Source organism: Macaca mulatta, chromosome 5, assembly GCF_049350105.2.
Source record: "Macaca mulatta isolate MMU2019108-1 chromosome 5, T2T-MMU8v2.0, whole genome shotgun sequence".
NCBI classification, from domain to species: domain Eukaryota; kingdom Metazoa; phylum Chordata; class Mammalia; order Primates; family Cercopithecidae; genus Macaca; species Macaca mulatta.
Genome location: NC_133410.1, coordinates 104,488,897 through 104,506,949, shown reverse-complemented (window position 1 = coordinate 104,506,949; position 18,053 = coordinate 104,488,897). Strand labels below are relative to the sequence as shown.

Here is an 18,053-nt window from a genome sequence, read left to right as displayed (position 1 = left end):
CCATGGGATTGCATAAGCCTAGAAGTGAGTACTTGCTGCTGATCCCGGAACGTGGAACACACTGCTAGTCAACACTGGCACACAGGCAATTGCAACCACACCGCCTGCAGTGCCAGTGCATTCACGGCTGGGGAGGCCACTGAAGCAGTGCAGGGCAGCATTTGGGGGGCTCTGGGTGATGGTGGTGTTGAGCCCCTGAGCTGAGTGCTCAGCAGGAACCAAACACTTCATGATGGCTGAAACTGGGTGTGGCCGGTTCATCCTCCGGCAACTAGTAAGGCACACCAACAAGTTACCTGCTTTAAAAAGAGAGAGATGGCATTTATAGTAGATTAAGTAGATTTTCTTTTATTGCTTTAATAGTTCCCAGGCAACATTTGCTTTTGCTTTTCCAACCAGCAGAAGTGATCAGAAAATGATTAGAATTTCTCCTGCAGATGAAATTCAGATTTTGCATTTGTGCTGTTTTATGAGCTGAGACTATCTTAAAAGCCAATTTATGGTTTTCTCTACTAAAATTAGATTTTTAAAAAATAAGGATATACAGCAATTGGAGGACGCCATTAACGACTTGCCTTAAGGCAATAATATACTGTGTTTACCATTTTCTTTTTTAAAAAATTCGCCTTAAGTTGATATCATTTAGAGGAGAGCTGTGTTCCATTTCATTCAACAAAAGCAGAACTCAGAAATCTTCTGTGGAGTTTAGAGGGAGAACTACTGGGGCATTTGCCCAGGACATTCCCTCAAGGTCAGGCTGTTTCTAGAAGCCTTGAATCTCAGATCTATTCATTCCCAAAGCACTGCCCTTTTGAACATTTTCCTCTCCTGAAATTTAAACCTTTAGAAGCTCTGATATTCCCTCTCTTCTCTCTCAGCCTGGAGAATCCCATTAGTAAAGCTGTTATCGAATCACACCAGAACTTTCCATCCAGCCCAGTCCTCACCAAACAGCCATAAATCTGTGGCTATGCAAAGTTAGCTCAAAATATATATACCTCTTTCTCGGAGCCAGGTTACATCTAGTGAGGCACAACTTTCAGGCTAAGAAGAAGCCATTCTTCTGAAGAAGAATAACAGCACTCATTCTTTTCTTATCGCTCAAAGCAAGGCATTATGTTGATTGGTTCAATAGAGATTGCTTTTGTCTTCAGAAATAATGCTGTGTTGTTTCTGTCCCTGAACTACAGGAACCCACTGGCATCGATTTGCCACTGCTGGATCCTGCAAACACCATCACCACGGTCACGGGGCCTAGTGCTTTCAGCATCCCTCTCCCTATCCGGCAGAAGCTCTGTAGCAGCCTGGATGCCCCCCAGACGAGAGGCCATGACTGGAGGATGCTGGCCCATAAGCTGAACCTGGACAGGTGGGTGTGGTCAGGCCCCAAGGCTAGCTTCTTTCTGTTAGTGCTCTCCAGGACCAATAACTATTAGACATAGGGTAGCATTCATTTTTTTTCCCCATCCACACATCTATTTAGTTTTTCATTTTGCAAATATGCATTAAGCTCCATCCTTGTACCTTGCACTGCAGGCTTGCAAAGAGTGCTAAGAGACATTCTGAGCTTATTTGGCATTGGTAAGTATCAAGTTTCATGATCCACTTTGCAAAGCTGGTGGGCTAAATTCCCCAAATCATACAACCATTCACTACCGTAATTATTGCTCCTCCCCTGCAGTTGAGCGGGACCTAATGTTTGATGAATAATTAGCAAGCTAACACCGCCTCGAAATTAAGTTATAAAGAGACTTCTGGAGCCTCTACTTTGTGGAATGTCACCGTCACTACCAAACAAAACATGTGACATGACCTGTCAAAGAGTATCCAAGCCTGGACTAGAAAGAAAACATAAGTCTCTTGATTTCCTATTTAGAATATGACCCATAGACATCTTGTCTCTTAAATTATCTTACTCAGAGCTGAGGTTCACAAAGTTCAATATCACGTCTCCTGTCTGGGGCTGATCTAATTAAGCATGGGCTAGTTATTTAGGATGGCTCACTGTCAACCACCATGGGACCAGGATACTTAAAGACAAGTAGAGAGACACAAAAGTTTAGCTGAGGAAAAATAGATATGTAAGTCACACCGTTGAGCACATTTTCTCTTTCCCAATTACAGGTACTTGAATTACTTTGCCACCAAATCCAGCCCAACTGGCGTAATCCTGGATCTTTGGGAAGCACAGAACTTCCCAGATGGAAACCTGAGCATGCTGGCAGCTGTCTTGGAAGAAATGGGAAGACATGAAACAGTGGTGTCCTTAGCAGCAGAAGGGCAGTATTAACCACCATCCTGGAAGGGGAAATGAAGGACGAAAATGCACAGGGAGTCTGTGGCCGTCCAGGGGAATCACAGTGGAGGAGGAAATCCAGATGAGACCAATGCACTTCACAGGCAAGACTGCAGCAGGAGCCAGAAGGAAAACAGATACAACTGCCAATGTACATGCCCACTTTACTCGGACATCATCACGGGAGTTAAGAAAAATTGTGTAAATTTGTACCTTGAATTTAGCTATCAACCTAATTTTCCTCTTAGTTGGGCTGTATGCTGTGTGGTACAGGATCTTACAGTTTCCTAGGAAACGCTTTTTATTGCTATCCAGATATATGGATAAACTTTCTTAACAAACCCAATTTCTACAAATGTTGTTTACATCAAATTGGACAGGGATGCAGACACTGTCCATGGCTCGTTCTATTTTTGTTCAAATCATTTGAAGTTGAAGCTGTGGACGGTTTGTTGTGTCTATTTCAGATTAGTAATTTACAGAGAAATCAGACTTTTGCTACAAATCGTGTGCATCAAGTGTCTCAGATAATCCTCCCATCAGTGTTCTGTTTCTAGAACTTGTAGAACCAGTGTTATTGTTTGTATCAGGGAAGTGGAGAATCTAAGTGTAAAAAAGAAATAACTAAGACTCCTATTCCTTGGAGGGACCTTCTGGTGCCCTTTGGGAATAAAACTGTAGCATTGCAGGGAAGACAGTGATTCATGTTTAACCCCACAAACAAGCATTTTTTCACAACGTGTGTTTGTAATATGCAATATGAAGTGTTTTTTTTAAAAAAAGGTATTATTATTATTATTGATGAGTATTTACAGGTATTCTAGTAAAAGGATTTTTTTTTAACTTCTATTTTTGTTAGTGGTACTGTTAGTATTTGGGTATTGACTAGACCTGCCCCACCTTTTCACCTATCAAGGTGGGTGTGGTCATCAGTTTAATTCAACATGCATAGCTTCCTTGACCTTTTACCTTTCTTTCCCTCATTCCGCCCCAGAAAGGTGATAAATGCTCACTGGCTTTGTCAGTCTGTTCTTTCAGCTTGCTCAGGCAGGGTCTTTCTCCTCTGAGTCTTATGATGAGATGTGTTCTCTATGAACTTCTCTTACTATTGCCATTGTGTGGCCCCACGTCGACTCCCTATGGTGCTCTACTTTAGAGGCAGTGTGGTTGGAGGAATGGACTCTGAACTGGAGATCAGGAAACCAGTTCTCATGTGAGTCTGTCACTGTCTCGTTGCGCCACCTTGAAAGTCATTTAACCACACTGGACCTCAGTGTCCTCACTAGAAAGTGAAGGGGTGGGATTAGATCATCTCCACATTCTGAAATGCTCAACTTCCACCATGATGCCTCCAGTCTCACTCATCTGTCTGAAGACCACAATGGACTCTGACCTAGATCATTCAAAATAATCAGCTGGTCTTTTGCCCAGGCTATGTTATGCCTTTCAAATAGTTCTGACATGGAAGATGATTATTCTAACCTGCATTATGTTTGTTTGGCTTGAGTCACTCTGCATCATTGCATTATGCTGTTCACTGAGAGATGACATCCCTTTATTACCATTTTCTTAGCCTCTCTTGGGACCCCCCTGCCCCCAGCCTTCCTGACTGGTTGCAAATTCTGTTTTACTATTGTCTTGGCATCTTGATATCTAGACCACTCCTACAAGTTTACCTGGCAGTAGGAACTTGGTGCATTTTTTCTACACCCCCAAACCCCACCCAACCCCACCCTGAATCTTTGCTGTCATAATATTCAGTAGCATTTATAAAGGCTGTCTAGTTAGCTCTTTAAAAACTGTTGTCCTGCAAAATGTTAGTCAACACGCTACTTTGTGGAAACTAACTATTATGTTTCCTTGGGACCATCACAAGCTCTTTAACACAAGGACTCAATTCATTCAGCAGGTGGGGATTAAAGAATCAAAGCCCAGTAGCAAAACCAAAACTGAACAAGCAGACATGTGTATGAATCAGAACCTTTAGAACATGACTGTGGTTTACTTTTAGGCTGGAGGCACACAAGTTGCTGAACAGATTTGAATTATACATGTTCTTCCATCTTTCCATGTTTCTGCTCCTATTTTGGTAGCATCTTGATATTGATGCCTCTGCCATCCTCATCCCTGAGGAACTGCTGATACCTTGCTATGGAGCCTCTTCTTTCATGCTTTTTATTCCTTATCTTCTGTTTTGGACATATATTCTATAAAACCTCTCTCAGCCCACCCCCGCATTAGGATTTCCATATTTAAAATATTTGTACACTGATTGGGGAAGGGAGAGATTGCACTAGTAAACAAGTTCAGTGGATAATGTTTGTAGCAATGAGTAAAACTGTATTCTAAATTAAAAATCAAATATATATACCCACAGTTATACACATACATTTTTTAAAAGGAGGAGGAGGAAAGAGAGCTGTTGTCCATTCCTACATTTTGAAATAAACTTCTCAAGATTACTCATCAATACCGGGGTTGTGGAATCATCTAGGGAACTCAAGAACTAGAATTATCTGAACTGAATGCTGAAACTTCTATGCCTAGTGAAAATGAGAGGGGAGCAGCTATGTAGCTATGAAGATGACTCAATTCCATAACTGTTACTAAAATCTTTGACTAAAAAGTCACCAACAACACAGAAATACTGAACACAAACAGGAACTGTTTTACTTAAAGTCATTGAGAACCCTTGGGGTTCACTTCAGATGCTTGTTTTTTGGTTCAACCTCCCACCACCAGACAAAGGAAAAGTGACTGATTTCTTATGTGTGGTACTCATCTGCCAGTCATAGAATTCTTAATGTTTCCTATCAAGTGAATGACAACTTCCATGCATACACTATTTATACCAAATAATTTTCACTACAAATTCTGATTTCCTTCTCCTTTGGAGTAAAGTAATAGCTGTTAGATTGCTTTCAAACTTAGAAGGTCCAGCTATAACAGTCATTTCATAGGAAGCCACTTCATCAACTATTCTGATAGGTCCTGCTTCTTTCTACACCGCTGGAGAGGCAAGTTTGGCTGGCTTCATTTGGATAGAAAAAACTATCATTTGTGCATGCTGCCATCTAGTGGTGTGCAACACAATCTAACCTGAGTTTAATATTCACTAGAATGTGTTTGACAAAGGGAATGAAAAGCTGTAGAGTTCAAGGACCTTTATGACAAACAGATGTGGGAACATTTTCACTTCAAATTTACAATTTTCTTATTCTCACTTGTTTTTCATTTGCATCCCCCATCTCAAAATCAGGTCATTGTGAGCCTAGTACATCAACCCATTCATACACAACACATCTTAAGTTGCTTCTTAACAGAACTATGTAAAATCTATATAAAACAGTCTTTGCAGAGTTGTCATTGTTATCATTTATGGTTTTCATTGGGATTTGTATACTTGAAATCTCCTTAATGTTTATCTTTGGAAATGTAAGAAGTATCTGCTTAGAAAGAAAGAAGTCTTATATATGCAAATGGAATACTATGTCTGGGGAAGAGAACATTGGGGTTGTTAATCAAAGGGAAGAAAGCAGTTTCTTTTCTCCTGAATTTGAGAATCCAAAGGCAGAGGTTCCATCCTGTTTTTATTTTCTTCTTATCACACTCATTCAAGTTTCCTTAATGTATCTGGAAGGAATAGAAAAGTTGGATTCAGAATTGACAGCTGGCATGCTGATGACATACCTGTGTAACATCAAGGTACTCACAGCTAACAGCTGTTTCACAAACGGCATCTTCCAAATGAACAGTCGTCAGCTGTGCTGTGCGGAAAACCCCATCCTGCTGTGAGCGAGTTAGGCTCTTCAAAAACTGGACAACTTTTTGGGTGAGGTGTTCAATATCAAACTGCATCATCAGCCATTTTCATATATACTATTTTAGAGATTTAAATCTCTCAACTATCAAAAAGTAGAGCAATTTTTAGGAGAAAAAAATCATGGGGACTGAGTTCAGGACACTCTGAAATTGTGCGACCAGTGATTTTTTTTTTAAGGTATTTTTTCCTACAAGTAAGATATCCTAAAAGTCAATGTTTTGAGGGTGGAATCAAGACTTTTCACTTCTCCTGGAGAAGTGCAACAAGGCTCTTGTCTCATGTGTCCTTCTGTGTGTCTCTGTCAGCATCACAGCAGCTGTGCTCTTGGTCTGCTTACTCCTCTGTAATCCACGGATGCAGAGTGGAGTTAATAAGGTGATCACCATCTCCCCAGAATTCACAGGTCTCTGCCTCTATAAGGTCTGCCCCTATGGGGCCAGGAAAATAGAAACCTATATAAGGACCTGCAAGAGAGCGTAAAGAAGGTAGAAAAGGTTTACTTGTTGGGTTCTCAAGCCTTCAAGTTGAATGAGTCTTAGCTTTTGCTTGGCAGTTGTTCTGGACAAGTCATCAGTTTCATGTGGAGAACTCAGTGCAAGCCCAAGGCTAACAAACGGGAGGGGGCCCATGGAAACACAGCTGAAATGAAATGGGGCTTCATCCATTTTCTTTGAGAATGGAGGAGCTTTTGTGAAGCAGAACATCATTGCTCAAGATAATGGTTGATGAGCATTAGATTTTATAGATCTAATAAGGAAAATATTTTATTATCTCAAGTTAGCAAAACTTTTTTTATCTTTCGAGTGCCTCATAGGAGCAACTATTACTCTTTGGTTTTTATTTTTCTTTTTGTATTATTTTTATATATTCTTTAATCTTGCTGAGCTAATGTTGACTGAAATCTTTAGAACTTTGCCTCTGTGCAATGAAGTAATGTTTCTCTACCCTAAGAGATCTATTTGTATAATCTCTGGCAGTAATGATCACTTTGGAAGATTTCCTTTGCATCTCTAATTATTTCTTTTTAATGGAATAAGGCATAAGGGGGAATAAATATATTGTAACCAATGTTATGTAAACCCATATCCATACAGGCCAAGGAAGCCAAATGAAGTCATTAATATTTCCAGAATTCTAGTGTGAAAAACCTATTATTTTCAAAAGGTGGGGAGATGACTTTGTGTAGCACTGGGTGGATTTTCTCTGAAGACTAAGTCTAGCAATGAGCTTCCAGATCCTTTAGTTTTATCAGCCTTGTGCTTACACCATTTTCATAAATGCTACTTTAACAGCCTGTCTTCATAAGAGTTCATGGTTCCTAGGTTTTCCTGTCACCTCATTGTATTGATCTGTGGTAGGATATTAACGGGCTCATTCAACAAATGTAATGTGTGCCTCAGACCTATTTAGCATGGTTAGGGGGCATCAGCAGGACAAACCAACTGGTACTCTGCAAGTGTACTGGCACACCAAGCCCAGCAATTATTAGCAGCTCTTCATGAGCCTGCTGTCTACTCAGACGCTTGCCTACTGAAGGGACCTGTCCAGTGATCTTCTGGAATCACAGGTTGGGAATCTCTGCAGAATATCGTGAGAGTTGTGGCCCAACTAGCTTCTAAATAGAAACAAGGAAGCTGCCCTGAGATATCGTCAGCTGCCCACCTACCATAGTGTTTGCTACTGAATACCAGCCTCTTAACATACCATTTCAGATCTGTCCTTCAACAAAAATATAAATTGCAAATCATATAATTTAAGGGTCTCCTACAAATATGCCTAAGTCGTGTGTCATTTTTAAGTTCCAAAGGCCTACTGGACTAAGTACTATGAGACCAGCTGTAGAAGCTGATGGCACTGACCCGGGGTGGAATAACCCTCAGTACTGGTGTTTAGAAGACGAACTGTAGGCAGGTTTTGCTGATCAACAGCCTAAGGATGGATGGGCTCTCTTTTGGCCTCTGATCCTGAGCACATGGAGGCAGCATCAGAGAATCGGGACCTGAGCTATATAGGTTCTCAGTGTGAAACCTGTTTAGAGTGACATATAAGAGCAAGAAATCTATAGCTGGTGTAAAATACCTTTGCCTTCTTTTCTATTCTGAAAGTAATGAATGGCATCTGTACATGTAGGGGTAAAACTCAAGGTGTCTACTCCTCCGGGCCATGGACAAAAAAAAGTACAGCAGTCAGAACACGTGGGAACAAGTGATTTGCATTCTCTTCTTCATGCTTTCCTAGACCTGCTACTGGTAGTGCAGCCCTCGCCCTCCAGACATAATGCATTGAGCCCAGTTTCAGGGAACATCACTGTGTGTGTGTGATGTCACGGTGTTGTATGTGTTGAGTTTAATGTTGAGCTGAAGCAAGTTGGTGACCTTCCTCTTTGCGCTTTGTAAAGAAGACACCAATGTTTGTCAGAGAAAACTCCCCAGCAGTCATGTTGAAGAGGCAGTGTCATCCACCTGCTGTCTTTGGAACAGTTCAACTGCAGAAAGGTCGGATTGAGGTTTTGTGCTTTGTCGTTTTTTTTTTTTTAAACGAAACATGACAACCTTGGCTTTTCTGATATGGAACACTTTTGTTGTTGTGGAGTTCCCTCTTGCTGTATCTTCTATGCAATTCCTTTTCTAAAAAATCCCCGGCGGAGGCAGAGTGCCCTCCGGACATCTGTCCGGCGCCTTGCTGAGTGGTGGAGGTGAGGGATACCAGCTCCGGGTGTGCCTCTTTTCTCTCCCTGGCTGCCAATCCCGATTTCTCCTGCAGTCCCCTTCGTTTGTAAATTGCCTGCATTTATTCTGTCAGCCAACATGTACAAAATGTAAGAAAGAATTTTTAAACAGGTAATAAATTATATTTATAAGCAACGAAGTGCTGCCTCCTTCACTTCACGCAAGGTTCTCCTGCGTGTTCAGAGTCGCCACGTGTTTCTTCAGTGGGACAGAAAGGCTTTGGGTCCTGCGTGGATGGTGATCACAACCTCCTGCAGGCACAGGATGAGGTTCTAGAATGTTGCTACTAAAAAATCAGCTCCACACTGGAATCACCCGAGGGGCCTTAAGAACTAACGCCAGGGTCACACCTCCAGAGATGCCGATGGAAGTGGTCTAGGGGTAGCCTGAGTCTTGGGCGTTAAAAACTCCCGGGTGGCACTAATGAGCAGTTAAGGGTGAGAACCAATGTCTAGAACTTCTGCAGAATTCCCTGGGGCGGGAGCTTCTAAATAGAGTGTCAAGCCCTGCCCCCAGAGATCCGATTTTAAATGAAGTTTGCAAACAACTATACTAATAGGTAGGAAATGAAAGGTGAGCAACTACCAGCAGAGGAGTTCAACTTGGTACAGGGCTGCTGGCCACTGCCTTCGGGCGAGCAAGCTAAGGGCTCCAGCTGTGAGGTGGGAAGCAGCTGTGAGGTTGAGGACTAGAAGCAAAGGCAGCCCTGTCCTCTATGAGAGAATGACCTGGAGACGCTTCCTTAGATGGACTGCCACCTGCCCCCACCCCTCCCCTCAGCCTCAGTGGCAGAAGGGTGTAAGCCATTGCCCAGCACTGAGAAACTGGTCCATGCCATGGACTGGAAGAAAATGACATAAAACAATCGATGTTGGGATCACGAATTCCAATGTTTCTTCAAGGCTAAGGAAGTAATGGAAATACATCAACTGGAACCTGGGTAAAAATCAAAGGGAGAAATAAGGGCTGCAGCTGAGCTAGAGAATTCAAATTCCATATAAAAGAATGAAAATACAATGAAAACAATAAAACACTAACAAAAACTGTCCTTTACATAGAAAACCCATGGTGGCAAAGGCTCAGCCCTGTTACCAGACTGCTAATCCCTAATTAGAAGCTTTGGTAGCTGAGATTCCTGCTGAGAAGGCCTTACCTAGGATGGCATGCATGCATTTTCAAAGACTATTCACTGAGGGCCCAACCTAAGCCCCTGTCTTTGAGTGGAGGTCCCTGGAGAGTTCTGAAGCTTGGCCTCCCTCTGTTCCCGTCTCAGTACCAGCATACGGATGCCAAGCAAAGAACCTTCAGCAGTCCCAGAGATTCCCACAGCTAAGCTCAGATCAGAACCTAAGGTAGAAATTAGGAATCACTTTGCAGAGACAAAACTTCTGAGAGCGTGGTCATCTGTACCTTGCTGCTGTGACCAGATAGAGACAACAAGCTTGCAACTTACAAAATGACCAATGCCAAGAAAATAACCTTTTTTCCTCAGCTGAGATTTACTGTCAGTATGCCTGTGAGTTCTGTGAAAAATTTAACTTGAGCCCATGACACACAGAAGTGGGGTGCACAGAAGGTGGGAGAGATGTACCAATAGCAAATCTCAGCTGGTTTTAATTGTTGCTAATTGTAGATCCTGCTAAACTAATGGCAGGAAGAAAAAGCAGCACTGGTTGGGCACAGTGGCTCACGCCTCTAATCCCAGGACTTTGGAAGGCTAAGATGGGGAGATCACATGAGTCCTGGAGTTTGGGACCAGCCTAGGAAACAGAGCGAGGCCTCGTCTCTACTAAACATAAAATTAGTCAGCCATGGTGGTGCATGCCTGTAGTCCCAGCTACTTGGGAGGCTGAGATGGGAAAATCACTTGAGCCCAGGAGATTGAGACTGCAGTGAGCTATGATCATGCCACTGCACTCCAGCCTGGACAAGACAGAGTGAGGCTTTGTCAAAAAAAAAAAAAAAAGAAGAAGAAGAAGAAGGAAAGAAAGAAAAAGAAAGAAAGAAAAAGAAGAAAGAAAGAAGGGGAGAGAGGGGAGGGAGTGGAAGGGAGAGGAGCTGAGGGAGGGGAAAGGAAGGGGAAGGGGAAGGGAAAGGGTAAAAAGAGAGAAAGAAAAGAGAGGGGAAGGAAAGAAAAGGAAAGGAAAGGAAAAAGGGAGAAAGGAAGGAAAGAAAAGAGGAAAGAAGGAAAGGAGAAAGAGCAGTATTTGTGAGCAGCTATGATGTACCTGGCATGGACCCTCACACACTTCAGATACTCATCTTATAGATTCCTCACAAGAGCCTGAAGAGGTGGGAATTTACAGGTGGGAAGATTGGGCTCAGATTATGTACTTCCAAAGAATGAAAAAGTGGAAAATGGTGGAATTTAAGCAGATCAGTCTGAATCCCAGTGCCAGGATGCACTCTTTAGACATAAGTGCAGCTGGCTAACCACTGCCAATCTCACCCAAACTCTTCATTCCCTCTGTCAGATACAAACCTTCCTGCACTCTCCACTCCCCAGATGATTTTGGGCTTCCCTGGTCCTGATCCAATCTCCAATGGATCCCCCCAAAACCAAACTTCTCACTCTGCCCTCCAGGGTCCACAATGCTTGCAACAACAGCCCTAACATGTTCCCTTCCCTTTTGCAGAGGTGACAATTCAGGGGCAGCAGCAATAGCCTCATCCTTCCACACTTCAAATACTCCACAGCTGGGAGGGGGTGAGGTCTTTCTCATACAGCGCTGATTCCAGATCATTGCATTAAAACCCAATGCTTGGCAAGTCAGGCCTCCTGGCTCAGCTGGCCAGCCCCTCTCTCTGCCTCTCACTGACTGCGCCCCTCCCCATTCTGTGGCACTGGAGAATTTTGCCTCCCAACCTTCCTCTCCCAAGACTGCCACCTTCAAAATCCACGAAGACAACAAATCTAAAGGCCAGGTTTTGGGTTCCTCTTTCATCACCAACGTTGCCCACGAACTGGATTCACCCACTCCTGCGATCACACCCTCAGCTGTTCTCCCTTCAAAATCTGACCACAGCCCCTCCCTCAGTTCGGTAACTGCGGAGATACCACCTCCACCCCATCAGGATTCCCTGTCCTGGGACCTGGGTTTTTTTGTTTTGTTTTGTTTTGTTTTGTTTTTTTGCGGTGGCGGGGGTGGGGGTCTGTTAGCTCCTCTAATTAATTCCTTACCCCCTCTGGCCCACCAGCCCCTTGATAGTAATAATTCTTACTTTCCATGACCTGTTGCTGCATTTGCATGATAAACCAGTACCCTGAATGAATCCTACCACTGCTGTCTCTATACCTGTATTTGGGTTGCTGACAGATAAAATCATAAATCACAAGAAAAGTGGCACTATGAATTTCTGTGAATACTATAGCTGAGCACTCACCACATGCTTGGTGCATGGATTATGTCATTTCATCTTCAGAACAACTCCAGATAGTGGATATTAACATCATTCTCATCTTCAAGGGGAAGAAACGGAGTCTTTGAGAGATCAAAACGTGCCCAGTCACACAACTGAGGGAGTGAGGGAAGCTGGATTCACACCAATAGGCTGCCTGGCAGTCCCGAGTCTACGCTTGGCTGCTGTGCCACAGTCAGCTTCATGAAGCCTAACCTGGCCCTCAGAGTTGCCCATAACCATCTGGCTCTTTCCCCAGCAAGCTGTAATTTTCCAGTGCAATTTTAAACCTTCTTCCCTTCTCTCAAACCACTGACTTCCCTGCCTTTCCCCTCACTCTCTCAGCAGATGACTGTTTCCTTCACAAAGAAAGTAGAAGCCATCAGACCGTTTCTCTTGTCCTCCTGTCGTGAAATGTGAAAAACTTACCTGCATCTGCCTCCTTCATTGTGCCTTCCCACCTGTTACAATGTGATATTTTCAAAGACAATAAATAAATAAATAAATAAGCAAGCAAGCACGACTATAACATAACAGTCATGTTTTTTTTCCAACGGGAGAATGAAGCCATTTTATTTAGGGGAATGTTAAAACAAAGCCATATACAATCTGTAACAAATACAATACAATTGTTTGTTCCCTAGTCCTGAATAATTACAGTATATACAAAATCTGTAAGGCACTGGTTCCCCCAAAAGAACAAATGAGTCTTCTTGTGAAACGGACAACGAAACCCCTATATTGCCAACTTTTCTCTAAAAAATATGGCATTTTTTTCTGTTTTGTTTTACAAGAGGAATCATAATTGCTAAATTAAGTCACTTCTGATGTCATTTCTTTCATTTCCACTGCTATGTGTCTGGGTTTTCTAAGGCAATATAACTACTAAACATGTTCAAGTTTAAAAAACTATATTTCTCTCAGTGCTGTTCCACCCACAAACAAAGAATCAGATCAGACCAACAACATAACACTTCTAATGAATATGCATGACTCTAGGAACACGAAATTCAGTCATTATTAGGTACTTGCTATACTTGACTACACACCAATTGAAATGTGTCAAAGAATTCCCTGTAAATAAAATCTCAGCATGTTTTCTAAGAAGCTTTCTGTTTGGGGAATTCAAAAATGGTCACTAATGACCTTTGAGCAGTGCTTTCCAGGAGGTCAAACGCCTGTTTCCGCATACATAATGTTCATAGCACTCTTTTTGTGATTTAACAATCTACATACTTTTATAAATAAATATTATGTTTCATTTAGTACTTTATCATCCATAATATCTTACTCTCTAATCCACATAATGGAGTTGTGCCAGACTCCAAACTGAACATAATATTTATATATACATATATATTTATATATATATACACATACATAAACTATAAACCTGAATATCTTAGCATTTGAAACTTATCTAACAACTAATAATTTAGGATTCCTTTGAGAGGGAGGGGTTAGAAGAAACTCTTAGTCTTTGAAATATCCTGACAGTAAGCAACAAATGACATTATTAATTTCTGGGTTCTCATTTATTCAAGTGAAAAATAAAATAAAATTCACTTCTGAGCCGCTAGAAATTTTGAAATCATAAAGGATTATTGGGAAATGAGTAGATAGTCTTTAAGAACAATTTAGTGTTATCTAAGTAAGGTGGATTTTGGTAAGACACAGAGAAAAATCTATGCATAAATAAATTCTTGTTTCATTGAGCGACCATAATTGCTAAGCGGGTCTTTTTAAGTATCTCAGCAATGTTTTTAAAATATTAATAGTGAATAAATGAGATTGAGGATTAGAAAATAAGCTACCAATCTTTTCCAAAGCAACCAAATATAGTAAGGAAGAAGTTTGAAGACTATTTTAATTTCCTCCCATCCTTCATTGGCACCAACACCTCCCTAGAAATCTAGCTTAATTTCAAATCATCACCTCCTCACAAAATATTCTGATTTGAAGTTATCCACGTTCAAGTATTTACCAAAAAGAAAACATAATTTTATCTACAAGGTAAGCCCAACCTCACTTAAATTTAGGAAAAATCCAAGAAACAAAAACATGTCCCACTTAACTGGCATAAATGTTTACCTGTTGTTTTGTAGATGATCTGTTTAGAGGCACTGAAGTTTCTCTCCAAGGCTCAGATTATTAGTCACACTTAGTTCTAACCATATATTCCTTCTAGGCTATCCCTAAGAATATAACTGACACAAGAGAAAGGAACCTTTACATTATTATTGAGGTTATTTTTAATATCAATAAAAGCAGCATTCTGATTACAGTTCTACTTGGAACCAACTGTTTTCACTCTGTGAAAACGCAATTTTTTTTTTTTTTCAAATTCAAGGATTATGAAATTCTTCTGTCTTAGTTACAAACAAAATGCGGCTATGAAGCACTGGGAAGTAAATGCAAAATATAGAAAGAATCCTCATGATTCTCCGAAACTGTAAGCACAGCTCACAAACTATCATTGCTTTAGAATGTTTTCTGGATGAACAAGTTACCAGCTGCAAACCGACTTCAGAAGTGAGGAAAATGTTTTTTCGTGTTTCACGTAGCTGTCAAATTTGCAAAAATCCTCCATCCTTCAATCACCCAGTGGGGAAAATGTGTTATAAAACACTGCCCCCTGGAGTATTCTGGGAGGAATGTCTTAAAAAAAAAAAAAAAAGACAAGGGGAAAGTACTTTCAAATTCTTTACTACCACTAACCACTACAGAATTTCTAAGAAGCAAAAGAAAACCACAGAAAGGAAATGTATGTGATTAAAGTGTACAACTTTAAGCTTTATTATATTCATGTTGCTACAGAATATTTGCCTTCTCAATGATTTTATTCATGTTGTTCCAAAGTTAAAACCCTGTAGAACTAAGTAGGTGAAGAGATATTTTGTATAAGTGCCACAGAAGAGAAAATATAATAAATTAAATAGTGAATTGAACATCACTAGAATAAAATGAGTAGGATTCCTAAGATGTGAAATGATCACTTAACATATACATATTCCATCCATATTGATTTTAGAACAGTAAAACACAGCAGCCCATAATATTGTGTGGCCTCCACTAACTCTCCTCTGCTGTCCCATCTAGAGGTTATGTTTCCCTATTTTTAAAAGAAAATGTAGTTAAATTAGCCTGATGGATGTTTCCTCTCTATTCCTTATCTCAGACACATACAAAATGAACAGACAACAAAAAGACATCATCTTTATCTCTACAAAATAAGGTTTGCACACTTTTTTCTTTGTGCTTCTGAGATTGGCTCCTTTGCATATATAAGATACAAGCCATCTGCACCATCACTCTCCCTCGTTCCCTATCTTTGTTGACATATTCCTCTTACAACACAAGAGCAAATTACCTCTATTTTAAAGCACCCCGTCTTCAACACAGCTCATGACAATTTTATTTAATATTGATCCTTTGACTGAGAAATCAAAAGCATGTACAGGTCAATCCTCTGCACATTAAAAAACAAAACAAAACAAAAGCTTTCTTTGTGTTTAACGAGAAGGACTTTACCATGACAGAGATGCCTAACACAATCAGAAACAGAAGTGGTTCTGAAGAACACCTATCAACAATTACTTCTATTAGAGTCACATAAACCTTCATTTGTTCCATATTGCCTGAAGCTGCAAAAGGCCACCTGCAGGAATTCCAAATGTGGTCCTAGACAGGCGGTGTCTGTACCCAGTGCATTCACATTACCGTAGCGGCCCCAAATACAGGGATGGCCAAAGTGGTCTGAGGAGGCTAAGGTGGGGTGGGGAGTATGTTTAAGATGAATTCTGTTCTATGTCCTCCAACTTAGACTGTCTTTTGGTTCACAGAGTGCAACAATATTTTACCAATGGAAAGACATGTATTTTAATTTACCTTCCAGCAGAGCTCCTGGGAAGAACTTTTGTTGTTATTATTTAAACTATAATTCTATAACCCTTAAACCATCCACATTATCTGTTTTATTTTGGCAAAATGAAAGCATCTTAAAAAAAAAAAAAAGGCAATCCCAAAATACAGGGCTTTCTCAGAAAGCAACATGCATCATATCTTGAACAAGTTACCCAAGCGGTTTCTCCCTCCTACAAACAGACACAGATCAATCTCTGCTTCTGGGAGCTTCTCTGTCTTTGTCCAGGTCGCTCCCTGAGAGGTAAGGTCTGAACCCACTGGGAAGCAGGACGATGTTCAAGGCTTGTACTGTGGATGCTTATTTGACGTCTTTTGCTCTGCCCACAAACAGAAGAGTACCTGTTGGCTTTCTGCAGAGATGCTTACTTTTCCTGTCATATCAGAGTTTAATGTCCTGGGACTCTGACATTTTGGCAAGTGTTTTCTTAACACGCAGGGCTGTCAGCCTTGATGCAGGATTGTGAGCCCAGCATTCTGTCATGAGTTTCCCCATCTGCCTTAGACACTGAGGAAGAGAAATGTTAGAAAAATGTATCATCTGCAATGCTGGCACCTGATACAATGTAGCTTTTTAGCTTTAGGTTCATTAAGTTTGAATATATTTTTAAAAGGTACCCTTAAAACCATGTAGGAATAAAATTCTGTAGGTTTTTTTCATGCAAAATTATATATGACTAAAACAGATGTTCATGTCTTCTTTGTGACAGAAGCAAGCAGGTGGTTCTGCTGACTGTAGAAGGGTGTCTTTGAAGTTAGTGTTAAGCAAACATAAACATACCCAGGGAGTTTGTATTCCACTCAGTACTCCCAGATTGTTTACAACACTTGATAAGTTTAAATCTTTTATCTAATTCCATACTATGCAAACACAGTTATTCCTAAATCATAGCTGTCTGCTGCAGTAATAGCATCACACTGCACCATTTAACAAGATTAATGACCTGTGCACAGCATCACTAAAACTTTCTCCTGTGGTACATCAATTATTGGTCTTCCTATTGAAAAGTACAATTTCACTTCATAAGAAATCCTCAGTGAAGAGATTTCAAGTAACACCAAAAGCCGACAATAACAGAGCTCCAGCATCTCATAAAGCTTTCTGCACAGCTTGCTGGAAAACATATATTATTATATAGCATTTTAGTAACCAGACACAAAACCAACGAGCCAAAGGTGTTTTTGTTGTTGTTGTTGTTTGTTTGTTTTGAGACAGGGTCTTGGTCTGTCGAGTGCAGTGGCATGATTCTGGCTCACTGCAACCTCTGCCTTCTGGGTTCAAGCAATTCTTGTGCATCAATCTCCTGAGTAGGTGGGAATACAGGCGTGAACCACAACACTAAGCTATTGTTTGCATTTTTTAATAGAGATGGGTTTTCACTATATTGGCCAGGCTGGTCTTGAACTTCTGGACTCAAGTGATCCACCCGCCTCGGCCTGCCAAAGTGCTGGGATTACAGATGTGAGTCACCATGCCCGGCCCAGAGATTACTTTTAAATGGCTTTTACACTTAAGAAATAGTGCTCTGTCCCTCCTTTGCAGTGCTTTGGTAGATGTTTGATAAGAGCCGGGTTTTTTTTTTTTCCCAGCGGTGCTTCAAACTCATCTTGAATATTCCAGTCCGCCAGAGAACTCTAGAACACAGTGAGTTTGAAGGCTGGGAGGGTGGAAGGAGAGGAATGTGGAACAGGAGGAGGAGTCAGGAAAGGCTAGACTCATTTCCTCCTTCCTAGCAGCTCCTTTCCAGACCTATGTAGGTTTCACCACTACATCCTTAGAGCCAAGCTGAAGGTGGATTTGTTCAAATCACATATCATCCTTATTAACAAAGACACCCAGCACAGTCAGGTATCTTAACTAGGTCAACTTGTATCACTTTAACAT

At 41.1% G+C, this 18,053-nt stretch overlaps 2 protein-coding genes across 16 annotated transcripts in view; one reads left to right on the top strand and one right to left on the bottom strand.

Annotated features, from left to right (window-relative positions):
• UNC5C (unc-5 netrin receptor C) overlaps positions 1-8,983 on the top strand; it is a 385,680-nt gene extending 376,697 nt beyond the window's left edge. Inside the window, exons 15-16 of one of the 2 annotated variants that reach the window (XM_002804156.4) lie at positions 1,191-1,369; positions 2,125-8,983. In XM_002804156.4, the coding sequence (XP_002804202.2) occupies positions 1,191-1,369; positions 2,125-2,290 (345 nt within the window). In that variant the 3' untranslated portion in view covers positions 2,291-8,983. The remainder of the gene's footprint in view (positions 1-1,190; positions 1,370-2,124) is intronic. The other variant, XM_015138825.3, reaches the window with a different exon arrangement.
• A 5,626-nt stretch (positions 8,984-14,609) lies between these two features.
• The window catches only part of BMPR1B (bone morphogenetic protein receptor type 1B), a 395,286-nt gene continuing 391,842 nt past the window's right edge, over positions 14,610-18,053 (bottom strand). For 13 of the 14 annotated variants that reach the window (XM_078001799.1, XM_078001793.1, XM_078001801.1 and 10 more), the window contains one exon: positions 15,015-16,676. In XM_078001799.1, the coding sequence (XP_077857925.1) occupies positions 16,551-16,676 (126 nt within the window). In that variant the 3' untranslated portion in view covers positions 15,015-16,550. 14 annotated transcript variants of the gene reach the window in all.